The sequence below is a fragment of the Eublepharis macularius genome, chromosome 2, assembly GCF_028583425.1.
Source record: "Eublepharis macularius isolate TG4126 chromosome 2, MPM_Emac_v1.0, whole genome shotgun sequence".
In the NCBI taxonomy this organism is placed as follows: Eukaryota; Metazoa; Chordata; class Lepidosauria; order Squamata; family Eublepharidae; genus Eublepharis; species Eublepharis macularius.
Genome location: NC_072791.1, coordinates 169996015 through 170014328, shown reverse-complemented (window position 1 = coordinate 170014328; position 18314 = coordinate 169996015). Strand labels below are relative to the sequence as shown.

The window sequence follows — 18314 nt, the reverse complement described above, 5'->3', positions numbered from 1 at the left end:
GGTTTGTTTGCTCCCTGTTCACATGTTACGGTGCTACATCTGTTTAAAAGAAAACAGCCAACACATGTTCAATTTACAAATGAAACCAAGGATCAGTAGCTGGATAAATGTAGAGTTTAATTCACACATTCAGCTATACATACACTGAATGTAACATGAGAATTATTCCATGCACATATTAAAAAATAAGTGTACACTGTACACAGACTCTGTTTACAAGTTATAGTGAACATAGTTCACTATATGGCCACTGAACCAACTTTTCTAACATCCACTGATATCCCATCATTTTTAGTCCATATACAATTTGCACAACATCCAATGCAAAAACTTGGATACCTTGTCTGACAGCTCATTACTAGGTTCCTCATGTTCTTTTTAAACAGGTTGTAAAGCGCAGCTTAAACTTTTTTCTGTGATTTAGATATGGAACAGACGTCCCCATCCTCTTCCTGAGTCGGAAGCTGCAGCCCGCAGAGAAGCGCTATGCAACAGTGGAGCGGGAGGCCCTAGCGGTCAAGTGGGCAGTGGGGGCCCTGCAATACTACCTGGCCAATAATCCCTTTGTCCTACTAACAGACCATGCGCCCCTGCAGTGGCTCCACCGCATGAAGGCGCACAACCCCCGGGTGCTGCGGTGGTACCTCTCCCTCCTACCCTTCCAATTCACTATCAAATACCGCCAGGGGGCGCGCCATGTGGACGCGGACTTCATGTCCTGCATATTCGAGGCTGACTCTGACCCCCACAACTCAAAGCTAAGCGGGGGGCTGTGTCCAGGGTCTGCGTCCCAGCCCCCGAACTTGCCAGGAGGGAGCAGTGGGAGGCAACTGGCAGTGGCCCTACCACACCAGCCAGCAACCAGGTCCAGAACCTGCCCACTCCAGGGGGAAGGAGCGAAAGGCCAAAGCCTCAGAGGGCTGGAGGGAGCAGGGAGAGACCAGCCAGTCCCACCCTCCAGGGGGAAGAGAGGGGACTAAGCAGGCCAGAGAAAAAGGGCCGAGGCAGGGGAAATAGGGACCCAGCAGCAGCCCAAACAGAGCCCTTACCAGCCAAGGAGGAGAAGCAGCCACTACAGCCCAGAGCCACACCCCGGCTAGAGGACAGCAGCCTGGCTCAGGAGTTGCTAGGAGCCAAACCCCTCCAGGTGGAGCTGCCACAGGCATTCTGGGGGAGGAGATGGATAGCCCTGCCCAGTATCAATGAGCAGGCAGCCCAGAAGCTGGCCGGGGCAGCTCCTCGTGAGCAAGGCCAGGCAAGCTCAGCAGCACAGAAGCTGGCTGGGGCTGCTCCTTGTGAGCAAGACCAAGGAGACCTCAGCTGGGGATGGCTCACACTCAACCCCACCCTGCCAGCAAGGCAAAGAAGCCTAGAAGGGATTAGTGATAGGAGGGAAACACCTGAGGGAAGGCACAGCTGGGCCAAGTCAGGAGAGGGAACAAGCCTGGAAGGAGGGCAGGGTGGAGAAAGGAAACACTATAAAAGCTGGCTGGGAAGAGCTCTGGGGTGGTGGGTGTGAGTGAGGAGTGATGGTGTGGAGTGAGAGCAGAGCAGTGCAGTGCAAGAGTGGAGGTTTGGAGGAGAGTTCTGGGAGGAGGAGATGATGGAGGACGCAGAGGGTAAGCAGACCAGGTTAAGCAGGCCAGCGAGTGGATTGAGAGGGAATCAGGGTGATGTATACCGCCCCTCCTTCCACAGAACAGGGTCCTGCAGCATCCCTGGTGCCCCTCTGATGTCAGGGCCGGCCCAGCCGGCACCCCACCCAGTGGCAGCAGCGACAAGCCCTGACAACAGGTTGAACTGTAGTTTAATGGTAGCCTTAACTGTTTGTAAGTGTGCTCACATATTTCAGATTACTTTAACACTGCAGTCCCCCCATGGGCAGAGATAGTTGGGGGAAAAAAATCAGATTTACCCAAGCATGAGGTAAATGGCTACACAGGCGTGAATCCAAAGGACCACACCTACAATAGTGCTTTTCTATCCTCACCCCATTGCATTGACTTGGAAAAACACTTCTAATGTTGGATGCCATGTGATGTGGCATGTATGGCTATAGCTTGCATGGGGAAAGGGGGGAAATAACACCTCTTTTCTCCAGGAAGGCACTGCATTATTTGGCAGCCAATGGAATATGAACATTTGCTTTCCTTAACATATGAACATTTGCTTTCCAATGAATTAGTGGGCAAAAACTGATTATTGCTGCTTATACACAGTAATTCCTATGGTGAGGGAGTATGAAGTTAGCCGAGGCATTTACATTTCTTGAATTTATCATTGCAGATGCCTGGAGGGCAAGAACTTAAAATTTCCTTCCAGGCCCAAGCTCACAAATGAGTTATTTCCAAAGCAAATGCAGAAGTAATTTACATTTTGAAGAAATACCTGATCATGCAGTTTGTGCTCTAGTAGTTTGTATGCAGATTTACAGGCTCCTGACCTATAAAACTGTACTGGGAATTCAGCAAACCTTCATTCCTGTTCTAATCAGAGTTAAGACACCTGGTTCAGATTTTTGTTGTCTGAAATGTTTTCAGTACAGTATAAGAAAATGATCAATATGCTTTGCTTCTTATGAAACAGAAAAAAAGCATTCTTCATCAAGTTAACAGTCAAATAAGTTCAGTACTCTTTGTTTACTGCATGTCTATTTATTCTTCCTTGTTTAAAAGAGGATGCACATTTTATAATGTATGTAGATATTTCTTGAAATGTTGACTAGAGCAAAGGTAGATCAAAATATGAAAGAATGTCATTCTTAAGTCATCGTAAACCTTTCTACACAAGAAACAAATAAGGTAATATTTCCTTTTAGCCATATTGTATTACATCATTATAGCTTAAAAGTATAATTTTTGTCATTGGATAGGACAAAATGAAAACATACAAAACACTCATTATCCAAATCAGTCACTGGCTGAAGTTCTTCAAGACAATTTGGCTTTCAACTTTGACAAAAGCATTTCGTTTCTACGGCATTCCTGTTGATATAAACAGATGGGGGTTTAGTCATTAAAGAGATGTCTACAGCAAACACTAATATGAGAATCAGCTGCCTCTCTCTCTCACAAACTGGAGCATGTCAAAACAAGAAAATAAAGCAAAAGGAAATGATTGATAGGCTATTTATTTTGCTCAGTTTAGTAGGGCATATGTTGGAAAGTAAGTGGAATTAAACCTCACCGTAGTATCTTAAAAGGAGCCCTATCTGTTTCCTCTTTGACTGTTTAGCCTCCAATTACAACAGTCCAGTCTGTTACATTTCAATAATACATATCAAAATTCCACCATTCAATCAGTCCAGTGCAGGAATTGTTAACATATCACTGTGCTTGACAAATCACTATAGTAATTTATACAGCAACCCTGTAAAGGACACCAGTATTATCATCCACATATTGCAGATTGGGGGGCTTGTTTGAAACCTACCAAGTCTGTGGCCGGGCTGAACCAGCACCTTGCCAAATTAGAGCTCACTTTCTTAGCCATGTTACTACGCCAGCTCGTATTTTCTATATAAGATCTACCACTGTTACAACTATAATCTCTTTTACCTCTTTAAATTCTTTCACTGTTTTGAAGTAAAGCCTCTGTTTCTCTAGTAACTCCAGGTATTCATCGTTTAACTGGTCTCTTCTCATTTTATTTTCTTGTTTCTTCTTCTCCATCTGTTGGTAATGATGGTAAAGGAATAAAGTACATGTAATGCACAACATCTGAACACCTAACAGAATCTTCCAGCAGACACAAACTAAATCTCTAGTAAAAGGACAGTCTCACTTTGCCCCAGATCCATACTTCAGGTAGGAGAAATATGGTGGTACCTATATGCTAGGACAGCCAACAAAAATAAACAAGGGTGGCACCACCTACCATTTCAGGGGATAGACATTTAGCTGTGCGTCAAGCTAGCTTGTTTTACAAGTTTTAACTCCTCATCCCCAATGATTCTTTTGTCCAGGATATGCCAGGCTGACTTAACTTTCAAAGTAAACATATACTAAATATTCTTAAGGGCTCTAAAGATAGCAAGAATAGATCTGTAGGAATATTAACAAACACTTAAACGTAGCAAGCTTCTCTCATACTTCTTTCCTTTTAGAATTAAGCCAACGGAGGAAACCATTAATTTAAGCCCAAGATTCACCTCAAGCAAGAGGTAATCTATGTTTGGAAATAAGATGCTCTGGCCAGAGCAAAACCAATCATCCATCCAGACAAAGGTTATTATTGCCAAACAACTGTTTAATTTGGAATAGACTTCATGGAGAATCCAGATGTCACTGCCAACCCACCACAGTTTATTCCTACTGTTCTCTCATGTTTCCAAGCTAGATTTGTGATTACTTGTTTTTAAAATTTTAAACATAATTGTCAAGCCTATCCCATTGTACTGCTGAGGTATTCTCAAGGCTACTGCCCCTTTAAATTTTGTTACTGTTCTCACTTTCCTGCTTAAAAGCTTTAGTCTACTCATCGTAGTTGCGGCATTCCTGAACCAATCTTTAACTATTGGGGGGGGGGGGTAAGGGGAAGATACTTTAATTGTTTCTTCTTTCTCCTCAGCCAAACCATTTTCTCATTAATGTTTTCTTTTGCTATCTCACTGGAAGAATTACAAAGTTACAATTGATAAAGTAAAAATTAATGAGAAATCTCTTTTGCTGCAAAGAGAATACGATAAAGTGCCCCTCCCCAATGAGAACCAGAATGGTCCAAACATTAAATGGTCCAAACATTAAAAATAAGCAACCTATTAAACATTAATGGTCCAAACATTAAAAATAAGCAACCTATTAAACAGATAAGTGAAAGAGAGTAAAACAGGAGCGGTATTTAAGAAGACAGCTGCAAGCATTAGAATCCTTGCTGAAAGGGATCTACTTTAATGTAAACATGGTAGGTTTTGTGCATGAAGATAGGAATGCACATTTTAATGAGAAATATGAAGTGGCGTGTGGAATCCATTTTAATTCTGCTTGCAGCCAACTGCGGAAAGAGCTCAAACCAGTGAAGTGTGGAAGTAACCCAGTACTGTCTGCCTGAAATGGTCACCTCTTAGTGCTATCAAACATCTCTCAGCTATAAAATACTAGATCATGCATTCACCACTATTTAACTATGACTTTTCCTGACCTCTTTGAGAGAAGCCTCTCTGTGAATAGATGAAGAACAGGTAGTAGAAAGATGTGAAGGAATAATGCACAGAATTTTTATGTTGTTTATAGTCCACCTTTCTCTCTGAGACTCAAGGCAGATTACACTATATATGTCAACAGCTGAGACATTTTATAATCACAGAAACACAGAGTTGGAAGGGGCCATACAGACCTTCTAGTCCAACCCGCTGCCCAATGCAAGATGAGCCTAAAGCATCCTTGACAAATATTCATCCAGCCTTTTCTTGAAAACTGCCAGTGAAGGGGAGCTCACCATCTCCCTGAGCAGCTGATTCCACCTTTGAACTACTCTGACGGTGAAAAAAGCTTTTCCTAATATCCAGTTGGTACTTTTCTGCATGTAATTTAGACTGGTTGCTTCAAGTCCTATCCTCTGCTGCCAACTGGAACAGCTCCTTGCCCTCTTCCAAATGACAGCCTTTCAAATATTTAAAGAGAGCAATAATGTCCCCCCCCCCTCGATCTCCTCCAAACTAAACATTCCCAAGGCCCTCAGCCTTTCCTCGTAGGGCTCAGTCTCCAGACCCCTGATCATCCTCATCGCTCTCTTCTGCAATAGGGTATGCAAACACAATTGAAAAGAAGCAGAAATCCTACAGAGAGCTGAAATAAACAATGCCTCTAGATAAGCAATTTGGAACATATTTACCACAGGTGAAGGCACAGTGTAATGCCAATAGCTTGAACATTTGTTCTCAGGAGGACCCAAAACATGTTTAAAATGTATTCACCCTAATAATCTTGTTCTATTCACATTACTAGAGATTTGTAGAATGTTCGTATGTGGAGAGGAAAGAGGATGTTGTTACAACACAGAATGAAAATACATACTTGTTGCTCAATTTGCACCTTGATGCAGACTACTCTCCCAAAACATCAAGTTTCAATGAAAGAAAATCTAACCTTCATTCGATTTTGCTTAATTCCTTCTACAATCTGTTCCATCTGCCGCAAAAACTGCTCTCGAGCACCTGAAGAAGCCATGGCTCTGAAAGACAAAAGGACAGCAATGGGAGAGGAGTTAGGCTAAAGAATAAACTGCACACTCCATGCTTTAACATGCATGGATGACTTTCAAAATGCACCATGCAATCAAAGTTGGACCTTTCAAACAACAGCACAAGAAGCAGTTTATGTTAACAGATTATAAAGAAAAGTAATTAAAAGCACTGTGGATTATTGACGAGCAGAACGTATAATTGGCAGTATGAGATGTCTGCTGTATGTTAAGCATAAAAGTCAATCTTAGCTTTCAGGAGTCTTTAAAGATATGCCACTATTCCTCAGTCATGGTTCATCATCATGTTGACACCAAGCAATCATGTTGGGCTACAGAGATTTAAGCAAGCTTTTTCTAGGAGAAAAAGGACTACTTACTGTTGAAAATTGTCATGAATTGAATTCAGCAAGTTAACCTGGTGAAGACAAAACAATGTTATGCAAAGCTTTCATGTCAAAAGTTTCTGTAATGTCTAATCTAGGAAACACATGTAATAGAACTGGATTAGCAGTTGCTATATACTCTTACATGACTGTATACATTTCTCATCACTCGATTGTTCAGCACTTGATAACCTGTTGCTAAATGTGAGAAGTGAATTCCTTCAAAAATTCTGCATTTTCCATATTAGGTAAAGTAAAACCTCCTTTTGTGGTATTAGATTTCTTGATGGCTTATTCACACCCAAGCATTCTTTCTTGATGTCATTCTCAGTTAGCAAGTGATGATTATATGTGTATAAGCACTGCTACTCAACAGTGCTAGTATATTCATAGCATTATGCAAAATGTGTTGGCAAGAAATTTGGAACTCTACACATAAGAAATCAGACATTTGAAATGTCTTTTTGGAATTGACAAGAGAAAGTACTGAATAGCACAACTTGTGAATCACTGGCTGAGTTTATAAGTAAATTGTATACATACAAATCAGTTATGTACTCAGACTTTTTTTTAACCACTGCCACAACACACTGACATCATATGTGATGTTGATGCATTGTAAGGCATCATGTTCACCCCTTTCCTTACCTGCAAAGCTCTATGGGGTGCCATATAAGTAGGGGCAACCCTACTTATATGAGGACATATTACTGTAGAATTAGCATACACCGTTAATTCAAGTAGTAAAGGGTGACAGGTTTTCCAAGTTCTTGAGGAACCCGAAGGGAGGGGACAAGAAAAACACACTTTTGGGGGTCAAGAGCCCTTGTTTCCCAGGGTGATAAACTGCCACCAAAGAATACTTTCTTTATAAAAGAGATGCAGACCTGTAAATAGTTGCCAGCAATAAAGAAGAGATACTAAGTAGCACCAGAATTTAACGCTGAAGTCATTGCTTTGCATTGTGCATTGGCTTGGTACACTTGGGCAAGCAGTGAGTGTCCCAAGGATCAGCACAGTTCCCACACCAATTCAGATAGAAGCAATGCTTTCTATGTGGAAGTATTAGTTTAAACTAAACTATGTGGAAGTATGATGTCTTTGATGAGAGGGTTAATTTTAATAATCTCTTTGGACCTAAAGTCTACCTACACAGCAATTACATTTTCTAGAACTATTCCTTATATAAAAATAAAATAAAAATAAATAACAAGCATAATCCAAATACATTGAAGAAACAAAAACATTTTCACTATCAATTCTGTTTCTCTGCCAAAGCATCACGTCCTTGTACTAAATTATATCATTAACATTTTGAGGCCTTTTTATTGTGGCACAACACAGAGAACCAGAATTAGGTCTCCAAGAACAAATCTAGCAGCAGCCATTGTCTAAGCTGTAGCAAGACACATTCCTTACTTCACATTGGGGGTGTGCACCGGGGAAATATTCGGTTTTGACCGAAGCTTGAGATGCTGAGATTTCCAGTCAGTGAGCGTGTTTCCTTCCCCCCCCCCCGCCCCCAATGTGGTTAGCCTGAAATGGCAGTTGGAGATGGAATGTTGGGGGACGCTGTCAGTTGGTGTTGGAGAGTAAACAAGAGAGAGTTGGAGCATGGCTTTAGACCAGAGAGGGTCAGCCAGAGAATCCTCTGTGAGAGGAAATAATGTTTGTGAAACACTTTTAGTCCTAGGACTAAAGTGGGGAAAACCAGCACTAACTCCTACTTAGACTCAAGAGATCTGGGAATTATAGAGGGCCGAGGAAGTGGGTAGAGAGGAGTCTCCCCTTCAGTGCCAGGAACAGGGTTATAGCTCATAACTATAACACCTGCCCAGTATCTAGGAAGGGTTTGTCTCAGTGGAGCACCCTAAGGTCTGGAGAGGAGGGAAAGTTGTGTTGTGTTTGAGTATATAAAGTGTAACATCTGTGAAGCAGTGTCAACCTTTGAACGAAGCCAGCAACCTAGTGTTATTCCAAGTGTTTTGTGCCTCACACCACTGAAGTTCCTGTACAAAATCCTTTCTGTTTCTTCAGTTCAAACACCTGCCTACCTGCCTTTTGACTTTACCTACTGTAAATAAACCTTCTGTTTAAACACCTGCCTACCTGCCTTTTGACTTTACCTACTGTAAATAAACCTTCTGTTACCTTTTGAACCTCCCCAAGCCTTGTGTGCCAGTTTTTGCTAAACGGAAGCACAAACCCCTGATCTGTTCCCTACTAAGACTTGGCTGGGTAACCATTTTAAATAATCCTTAAGGGTGGGACAAGAAGGAAAGTTGAAGCTTAACATCAACCATGCTAACAGAGGCTTCCCAGCCCAGTATACAGCTCATGGGATTAAAAAGGAGAAGTTTTACCTCAGGGTAGGGGAAGGTCAGCCTAAGCCTGAGTTGGATGTGGGTTTGTGGCATATTAATTGGTGGCAGCTGCGTGATCCGAATAGCGCACCCACAACAATTGTTCCCACTGCTAAACAACATCTTACTCTACAGTAATATTTTGTGAAGTAATTCTGAAAAAGTCCTGTCAGAAATGGCTACTAGACGGAAGAATAAAGAGGCACAGGGAGATACTCAGGCACCAGAAGTGGCTAAGGAAGAGAATCGTAGTCAGGAGTTGGAAATAATAAGAATGAAAGTTGAACTGGCAAGAATAAAGGCAGAGAAAGAAAAAGCCCGAGTAGAGGCAGAAAAAGAAAAAGGCAGAGTAGAGGCAGAAAAAGAACAACAGTTAGCCAAAATTCAGGCAGAAGAGAGAATGGGTGAGAGATGGAGAGTGGCTGAAATGGCACAGAGAGAGGCTGACAGAGAACATGAGAAAGATATGTTTGCTTTAAGGATGCAAGAGTTACAGATGCGTGCAGAACTACCCATTCCACATAGAAGTGAGGGAATCTCCTCAGTAGAGCAAAAGAAATTTCCCCGTTATTGGAAGGGCGATGACGTGGAAGCATTTTTATTTAGTTTTGAAAGAACATGCAAAGATTTACAAATTCCTGATGAAGCTAGAATGCTGTATTTACACCCACAGATCTATGGAGGGCTAAGTGAAATCTATGAAGAGATGAGGGATGAGGAAACCTCAGATTACCAGCTGTTTAAAGAAAGGGTCAGAATTCGTTTTGGCCTGACAGCAGAACAAAACAGAAAGGCTTTTAGAGAGATCAGGAGGAAACCAGGAGAGACTTATTCCCAACTGGGATGTCGGTTAGACAGAGCTCTCCATAGATGGATTGAGGGGAGCAAAGTGAACACTTTCCAGGAACTGAAGAAATTGATGGGGCTAGAGCAGTTTTACAGGCAAGTCCCCAATTAAGATGGTTCCTGAGAGATAAGAAGCTGTAGACAGTGGAAGAGGCTGCCACTGTGCTAGATGAAATTCAAGGGGACATGGGAGGAGACTTACTACAACCCCCCTTAAAAAGAATAAAGTCTGGGCCCCTCAAGGAAAAGTTGAGCCACCAAAAACCAACCCAGCAAGGTGGGACACTCCATCCACATTCAGGAGGGGAGTGATTACTTATTATCACTGTCAGGAAGAAGGTCACACAGAATCCACGTGTCCTCAGCTAGACAAAGGAAAAACCTACCACAGCCAAACTAAAACTGTTAACATCCTTAAGAGGGCAGAGGAGATGGCTGAAAAGCTTTCAGAGCCACATCTAGAGACTGCCCCAACAGAACAGCCTGTAAGGGTAATGCAAGTATGGAAAACCCAAAATGATTTAAATAAGGATTGTTTGGAAGCTGTGGAAGTAAATGAGGAGAAGATAATAGGCTTGAAAGATGTGGGCGCTTCAATCACATTAATTAAACCAGAACTGGTGAAGCAGGAACAGTATTTGCCTGGGCAGACATGCAGCATCAAGGGGATAGGAGGCCCAGAATTCAAAGTAGCCTTAGCAGAAATCCCAATCAAATACCAGGATTTCCAAGAGAACTGGGTTATGGGAGTATGGAAAGACTTAGACATACCTATTCTTTTGGGTAACGACCTGGCAGCACAAGTGAGAAATGTAAACAGAATTACCAGAAGTAGGCCTCAAGCTCCAGAGCAACAGACATTACCAGAAGAGCAGCAGGCAGTGCCAGTTGAGCACCATGCTAGTGACATCGATACATTGTTACAGGGACCTCAAGCTGAAGAATTCACAGCTGAGCAAAGAGCAGATGAGATGCTGAGACACTTGTGGGATAAAGCAGAAGCAAGCAACCAGGAACTAAGCCCAGAACCCCCTAATGTGTTCAGGGTCCTAGAACAGAGACTATGCAGACTGACAATGAGGCGGAAATGTGCTATCGTCTGGAAAAAGAGAAAACAATTAGTGGTTCCCAGACGGTACCGGCTGCAAGTATTACAGCTGGCCCATGAAACATCCAGGGCCAGACATTTAGGCATCAACAAGACCATCATACTGGCCCCAATTCGGAAATACCGAATCTTTACGAATTGGGCCCGGTTCTGTTTCTTTTTCGGAACTGGGAACCTGAAGTGCACACCCCTACTTCACATAAATTCTGACATGGCATACAGCCCAGTGAATCACAGCAATGTACTATATACTTAGGTAGACCCAAATAAAGACACCAGAGATGTGCTGCCACTCACAGCAGATAGTACAGACCAATGGTCTGATCAGTAAAAAGAAACTGACATCTATCTCTATTTAGAAAAATGGTCAAGCAGTTGTACTTTGACATGAAGACTGTATTTAGAATCTATTGTTTTGCTCTAGCATTAAAATCCAGCAACACACATTGTGTCTCCACCTCACTCCTCTAATTCACACCACACAGTGTATATTCTACCCATTTACCTCACTGTTCTTCTAACATGCAGTACTACTTGGAATTGTCCTCTGAGGGGACCACAAGTTCAAAAGATTCTAAAACTGCAAACCTCTTTTAGGCTGAAGTGGGAGGAGGAAAGCTAGAAATTCATGCTCTATGAGTGGAAATCCTTATGACCACAAAATCACTCCAGTGGATCCAAGCCAAGGAGCATTTCTACTCATGCAATCACCCATTTTCCCTTGCCTGCAGCTTCCTTTGCTACCTCACAGCTACTCTGTGAGCCCTTTCTGAGGGGCTTTTGGGAAATATGGCCAAAGTGGAGATAAGAGCTGTGGAGCAGACCAAGATTTTTGGATTGCTTACTATATAGGGCTGAACTCTTTCCTGTGTGATTAGAATTAGAAATCAGCCAGTTTCTAGAATGAAAACTCAGTTCTTTGTATAATTAGGCAATCCATCCATGTTAGCAGTCGAACTTGCCCTCACATTAATAGGGAAGCTTATAAATATGGCTGTATCATAAGCCCCTCTCCTCATGTGCTTTAAATACTGAAACGCTGCCTGGCAAGACAGGAAATGGCTGCCAACGCCTGGCTGGGAGTTGGAAAATTACTGGCAAGTGAGTCATGAGAAGAAACTAGCTTTCACCCCCAAAGATGAGCAAAGATCCTAATAGGGTCTTCCAGGGGTTCCTGAATTTATCACCTCCATGCCGTGCCGATCTTCCCTTATCCACTCTCCCATTCTGGGCTATTCAGGGACCTGATAAGCCCCACTTATCCCAGCCATTGTGGGTCATCAAGCACCTTTTCTATCCTTAAATTCAACCTTCTATTCAGGAAGGTTTAATCAAACCTTTCCTAGTTTTATTGTCTCACTACAGAGACACCCGTTAAGTTACTGTTTCTGGGCAGAAGATGCAATCCTGCCCCAGGATACATTCCACAGTATAATTGGGCTATCCTCCTCCATAGTTGTATATGTGGATCCCACCCTCAGACGTGTTTCTGAGTCTCTCAGAATGAGTCTCTAATTTTCTGCCACAAAGCAATGGTTGCTCAAAAGTACTCTCTCACGGACACTCCTTCTCTTCTGGACTGGTAATTATAACCCAACCTTGCAATCCTCTCCACTTTTCCTTCCTGATTTCTAGTTAGCTCGGAGTGCATGTACTGTGTGTATTTTGTGCAATTGATGTTTATTATTTTATAAATAAAAACTTTTTTGGTTGAACATCCACTTGTTTATTAAAGAGTTATCTAGAGGAACGATCCTTGTATACACAAGTGGAAAATGTTTCTCAGTTACGCCCCTCTTACTGCCTCTCCTTGCATGCTAATTCTCCCAACTCGCAAGGAGACCATCCATTTGGGTAACATCCACTGTAGCCCCCCTACCCTTGGCTGAATTCACCAATTAATTCTGTAAGAATTATTTTCAAATAGATATCTTCACAGTGATGTCATATCTTCTCAAGGGGGAAAAAGTCATGCATATTCAACTGTACTACAATTACAGAAATAATAGTTCCCTCATATTAAAGAGCACTCTTAACATTTACATCTGACTTTCCTCTCATCTCATGTACCATGAGAGATAATTACACCTGCAAAACTCATGGGTAGAAAGAAAGATATGAATATAATTGTTATAATTGTTCTGTAACTAAGTTACGGCATATGGCTCTAAAGAGTTTTGTTCTTAAAAGAGACCAAAAAGATTTTCAGAGCATAAGCTTTCAAGAGTTAGAGTTCCTTCTTCAGATATTAAGAAGGGATCTCCCACTCTCAAAAGCTTACACTCTGAAAATCTTTCTGTTCTCTAAGTTGCCACTGGACTCAGTGGCAACTTTCTGGTCTCTAAGTGGCCACTGTTCTACTGCAGACCAACATGTCTACCTAACTTGTTCTTCAAAGACACTGCAAAATGATGCCAACATAACATTTTAAACAAAGTTTAGTTTTCCCCAATGTGAGCCACTGTTCTTTAAATACCCAAAAGCTCATGCATATTTAGCTTAAATATTTTATTTTGTGTGTTTTGCATTTACTGTTTGCTACTGCTCAGCATGTATGGACCACCAAGAGTGTACCAGACTTTCTACAGAACAGAAATAACACTGCCCTTTGGTCTTCTAGAAATCTCCTGCGTTCCACCATCACTATAACCTTACAATACTGGCTCCCAAGGTTTCAGCAAAAATAGAAAATACATTTCAAACCTATCCTCAAAGGTTTGGGTTCTTGTTCCTTTCAGTCCACTTTTGTGGTGGTCACCCACATATCCCTCTTGCACTAGACTTTTCTGCTCATACCAAGATCAACATCTTTCAATAAGCTGAAAATGTAAGAGAAATATGCTCCACAATGAAGGAGCCCAAATGGAAAGAAGGTATAGGATCCACATAATAGTCATAAAAGCAAAAAATCCTATTTAAAAAACAGAGCTGTGCTTACCGTAACTGCTGTTCATTGACATCTTCTGTGCAGGCACACATGGGGCCTGCGCATGCGCAGGCCTGCCGACCAGAAATTTTTTCTAGCTAAAAGTCCACCAGGGGGCGCTTGCTTGCCGAGTGCACATGCGCAGCATTTCCCACTGAACATGACATCCGGCTGCGGCGCCCCCTCACCCTCAGTTTCTCCTATACCGCCGAACCCCCTGCAATAACACCAGAAGGAACATAGCGGGGTAGGAGGGAGGGTTTATGTGCCTGCACAGAAGACATCAATGAACAGCAGTTACGGTAAGCGCAACTCTGTTTTCATTGTCCGTCTTCTGTGCAGTCTCACATGGGAGACTCACAAGCCACTTACCTTGGAGATGGGCGTGTTCCTCAAAGAAAAAGCGATTGGAGAACAGCCTGACCAACTGCTGCCTCTTTCCGCTCCAAAGTATCCAGGGCGTAATGTCTGGCAAACATCTCCGAGGAGGACCAGGTGGCTGCCCTGCAGATGTCACAAAGTGGAATCCCTCTCAGGAACGCCGCAGATGAGGCTTGTCGAATGAGCTTTGACCTCCAAAGGGCAAGGTAGGTTAGCCTGTAAATAACAAGTCTTAACAGCCATACTGACTCACCTAGATATTGATTGAGGGGTGGCCGCTTTCCCTTTCCTAGGACCAACATAACACACAAATAACTGTTGTGCCCTCCTGAACTGACTAGTCCTCTGGAGATAAAAACAGAATCGCCCTACGAACATCTAACTAGTGCAGAGCCCTTTCTGCGTTATCTACAGGAGAGGGAAAAAAACAGGTAGAATAATGTCCTGAGAAGTGTGAAACTGTGAAGAAACCTTGGGTCAAAACCGAAGGTCTGGTCTAAGGACAATTTTATTCTGATGAACCTTGAGAAAAGGAGGGTCGTGCCGAAGGGCTGCCAGTTCACTAACCCTACGGGCTGAGGTAATCGCTACTAAAAACGATACCTTGAAAGAGAGAAACTTTAACTCACAAGAAGCTAAAGGCTCAAACAGGGCCTTCATTAGCTCTGCTAACACTAATCTAAGGGACCACTGAGATACAATTTCTCTAACAGGAGGAAACATATTCTGTAACACCTTAAGAAAAGTCTTAGACAAACTATGATAAAAAACAATCTTTCCTGGGATGAAATGCTGATATGGCTGCCAAATAAACCTTTACTGTGGAATTGGACAGCCCCTCATCCTTCAGAGTTAATAAGAAATCAAAAATGGTGCCAAGTTGGCAAGTCCAAACATCCAACCCTTTAGTAGAGGCCCAATTTTCAAAATGCTTCCACTTGGCAGCATAAGACTTGCGGGTATTATCCCTTCTAGCATTAGTCAAAATTTCTGTCACTCTTTCAGACAGTCCTATCAACCCGGAGTAAGCCAAGCTGTTAGCTTCAGTCTGGGTAGATCGTGATATAGGATCCCTCAGTTCAGTTTATTGTTATTACGATCTAGGATCAGAATTTGCGTCAGGTAGGATCCGTCTGTCGGACAGGAGATCTGGATCCTGTCTGAACTGATAAGAGGATCCTCGTGATAGTTGCATCACCAGATGGAACCAGGGCTGACGAGGCCAAAAAGGAGTAACCAAAATCATGTGAGTCCCATCCCGTTGAATCTTGCTGAGTATCCTGGCGATCAATGGGAACGGAGGGAATGCGTAAAAGAGGTGCCCTGTCCAGATGATCTGGAAGGCGTCTCCCAGAGAATGGCGTCCGAGACCTCCCCTGGAACAAAACTGTGGAGCTTTCTTGTTGATTTCTGAGGAGAACAGGTCCACCTTGGGAAAACCCCAAGTCAAGAACAGCTTGCGTAAATGGGAATCTGCGATTGTCCACTCATAATTGTCGGAGGCCAGATGGCTCAGCTTGTCTGTGATCATGTTCGACTTGCCTGGGATATGAACAGCCTGTATGACAATGTCCCTGTCCATGGCCCACTCCCAAATCTGCATTGCTTCGTCACAGAGAGCCTGAGAAGTGGTGCCCCCCTGCTTGTTCAAATAAAACATGGCTGTACAATTGTCTGTTAGGATTTGAACCATCTTGTGCTGCAGGGTATCTGCAAATGCGGTAAGGGAAAAACGTACAGCCTTTAATTCTAACAGGTTTATGTGGAGTTCCCTATCCTGGTGAGTCCAGGTGCCATGTGCCCTAAGGGGGCCACACTGAGCATCCCACCCTGTAGTACTTGCATCAGTGGAAATGGTAGCCTGACACTGAACAGTACCAAAAGCAACCCCTTTGCATAAATTGCCATCATGGAGCCACCAACCCAGGGAATGAATTATGCGCCCCCCCCCCCCGCCCCCGGGGAATAGAGTATTTCTTGTTCTGACCTCCTAGCTGGAAATCATGCACTGACAGGAATCAAAGTTGGAGTGACCGCATATGCAGTCTAGCCATAGGGGTTACAGCTGTGGCCGAAGCCATAAGGCCCAATAACGTCTGTATAGCTACTGCGGACTGAAAACGACATCTAGAGAAGAACCCTATTAAGCGTTTAATATGCAAAGCTCGTTCAGGTGGTAAAAAAAACTTGTTTTACACTCCATCCAGTATCATGCCTATAAAGCAGGCTTTCTGTGAAGGAATGAGGACTGACTTTTGAAAGTTCACTAACAATCCCAGACGTGAGCACGTGTGCACCACAAATCCTATCTGCCCCAGGAGTAATTCAGCAGAAGAGGCTAAGAAGCCAGTAATCTAAATAAGGATAGACTGAACAGCCCTGCCTTCTAAGAAAAGCCACCACCGCGGCCATGCACTTGGTGAAAACCCTGGGAGCAGTGGACAATCCGAAGGGCAGGACCTGGTATTGGAAGATCCTTCCATTGCAAATAAAACTGGGTGTATGGAAATATGAAAGTACGCATCCTTAAGGTCCAGGACAGCGAACCACATATTTTCGGGCAGCAACTGAAGGACTGTAGCAAGGGTAAGCATCTGAAACTTTTTAACACGTACAAATCTATTCAGACATCTCAAGTCCCGAATAGGATGTGTTCCACCATCTTTCTTGTCAACTACAAACATTTTAGAATAAAAACCCAGAGGGGATTCACCCTGTGGAACCTCCAGGACAGCTCCCTTCTGTTGTAAGGCCAACACAGCAGTGTGGAGTTTCTGCGAGGGGGTACAGAGAGAAAAATTAGGTAGAAACAACTCTGGATAAACTTCAAATTCAATTTTATATCCAAACTTTATAACATTTAACACTCAACTATCAACTTGAATATCAACCCAGTATCGAGCAAACTCAGCTAATCTGTCACCAAACACGACAGATTGATCAGCGGCTAGTCAAAATTGTTTGGACTGGTTAGCAGGCTCTTTATTAACCAGGCTCTGTCGATTCTGACAAGTGCGATGCTTGGGCCTCCGTCGCTGATAAGAGCCCGACTGGTGCTGAGGTTGTCTGTAAGAACCATAGGGAGGATACAGCTGGTATCTCTGGTGCCTGCCTCAGTAGTATTGGGAACAGCGATACGGAGGACGGTTGTAGGGGGGTGGTTTAGAATAAAGAACCCCATACGAGCGCGCTGTCAGGCGATCCTTGCGCTTTTGTGACAAATATTCATCTGTTTTGCTTGAAAATAGGGTTTTCCCTTCAAAAGGTAAATCCTCCACCTTATTCCTTGTCTCAGGTGGTAAAGCAGTTGTGCAGAGCCAGGCATGCCTCCAGAGCACAATAGAGGAAGCCAGTGCTCTGACAGAGGTCTCCAAGGTGCTGCGACCCGCGCTTATCTGCTGTCTGGATATCCGCAGTGCTTCTTCCATAATCACCTTGGCAAGGACCCGTTGGTCATCAGGAAGCTTGTCAAGAAAGATAGCAATTCAGTTCCACAGAAAGATCTGATAGGCTCCCATGATAGAGGAATAGTTTGCTATCTTGAGTGCCAGGGCAGAAGAAGAGTAGATCTTCTTCCCCAAGGAATCTAATTTTCTGCTTTCTTTGTCAGCAGGTACAGCCTGGGAACCTTGTCTCTGACGGGCTTGCATTTCCTCAGTCACAAGAGAGGATGGAGGATGATGGGAGAAAAGGTAGGTGCACACATCATCCCTGGTCTTGTAGAGAGCTTCCAACTGCGGGAAGTAGGGTGGATGGAAGCAGGTTTCTCGCACACAGAGCTGATAACCTCCTCCAAGCCTTCTATGATTGGGAAGGCAATAGTGGCTGGATTGCCGGAGTAAATACATTGTAAAATCTTATCTTTAGGTCTGGGGTTGACTGCCGAAACCTCAATTTCCAACGAACGGGCCATTCTCAACATCTGTTCGGCGTACAGACGAAAGTCTTCATTAGGAGATATCCTGCCAGAGCCAATAATGATCTCATCCGGAGAAGGATCTAATGAAGGAGTAGGGCTCTGATCACGACCTGCCTCTGAGTAATGGTAAGAAGTCTTGTGAGCTGGAGATCCATAGCAGGAGTAATCACTAATGGGTAACTCCCAATCCTCCCGAAAAGAGGCC

General features: G+C 43.3%; 1 protein-coding gene across 1 annotated transcript in view; it reads right to left on the bottom strand.

Moving 5' to 3' along the window:
• Nucleotides 1–100: 100 nt before the first annotated feature.
• Nucleotides 101–18314, bottom strand: part of CCDC93 (coiled-coil domain containing 93) — a 67976-nt gene continuing 49762 nt past the window's right edge. The window contains exons 20-23 of the mRNA XM_054972581.1: nt 6561–6598; nt 6087–6171; nt 3558–3671; nt 101–2984 (exon numbers count right to left, since the gene is read on the bottom strand). Coding sequence (XP_054828556.1) covers nt 2931–2984; nt 3558–3671; nt 6087–6171; nt 6561–6598 — 291 coding nt within the window. The 3' untranslated portion in view covers nt 101–2930. The remainder of the gene's footprint in view (nt 2985–3557; nt 3672–6086; nt 6172–6560; nt 6599–18314) is intronic.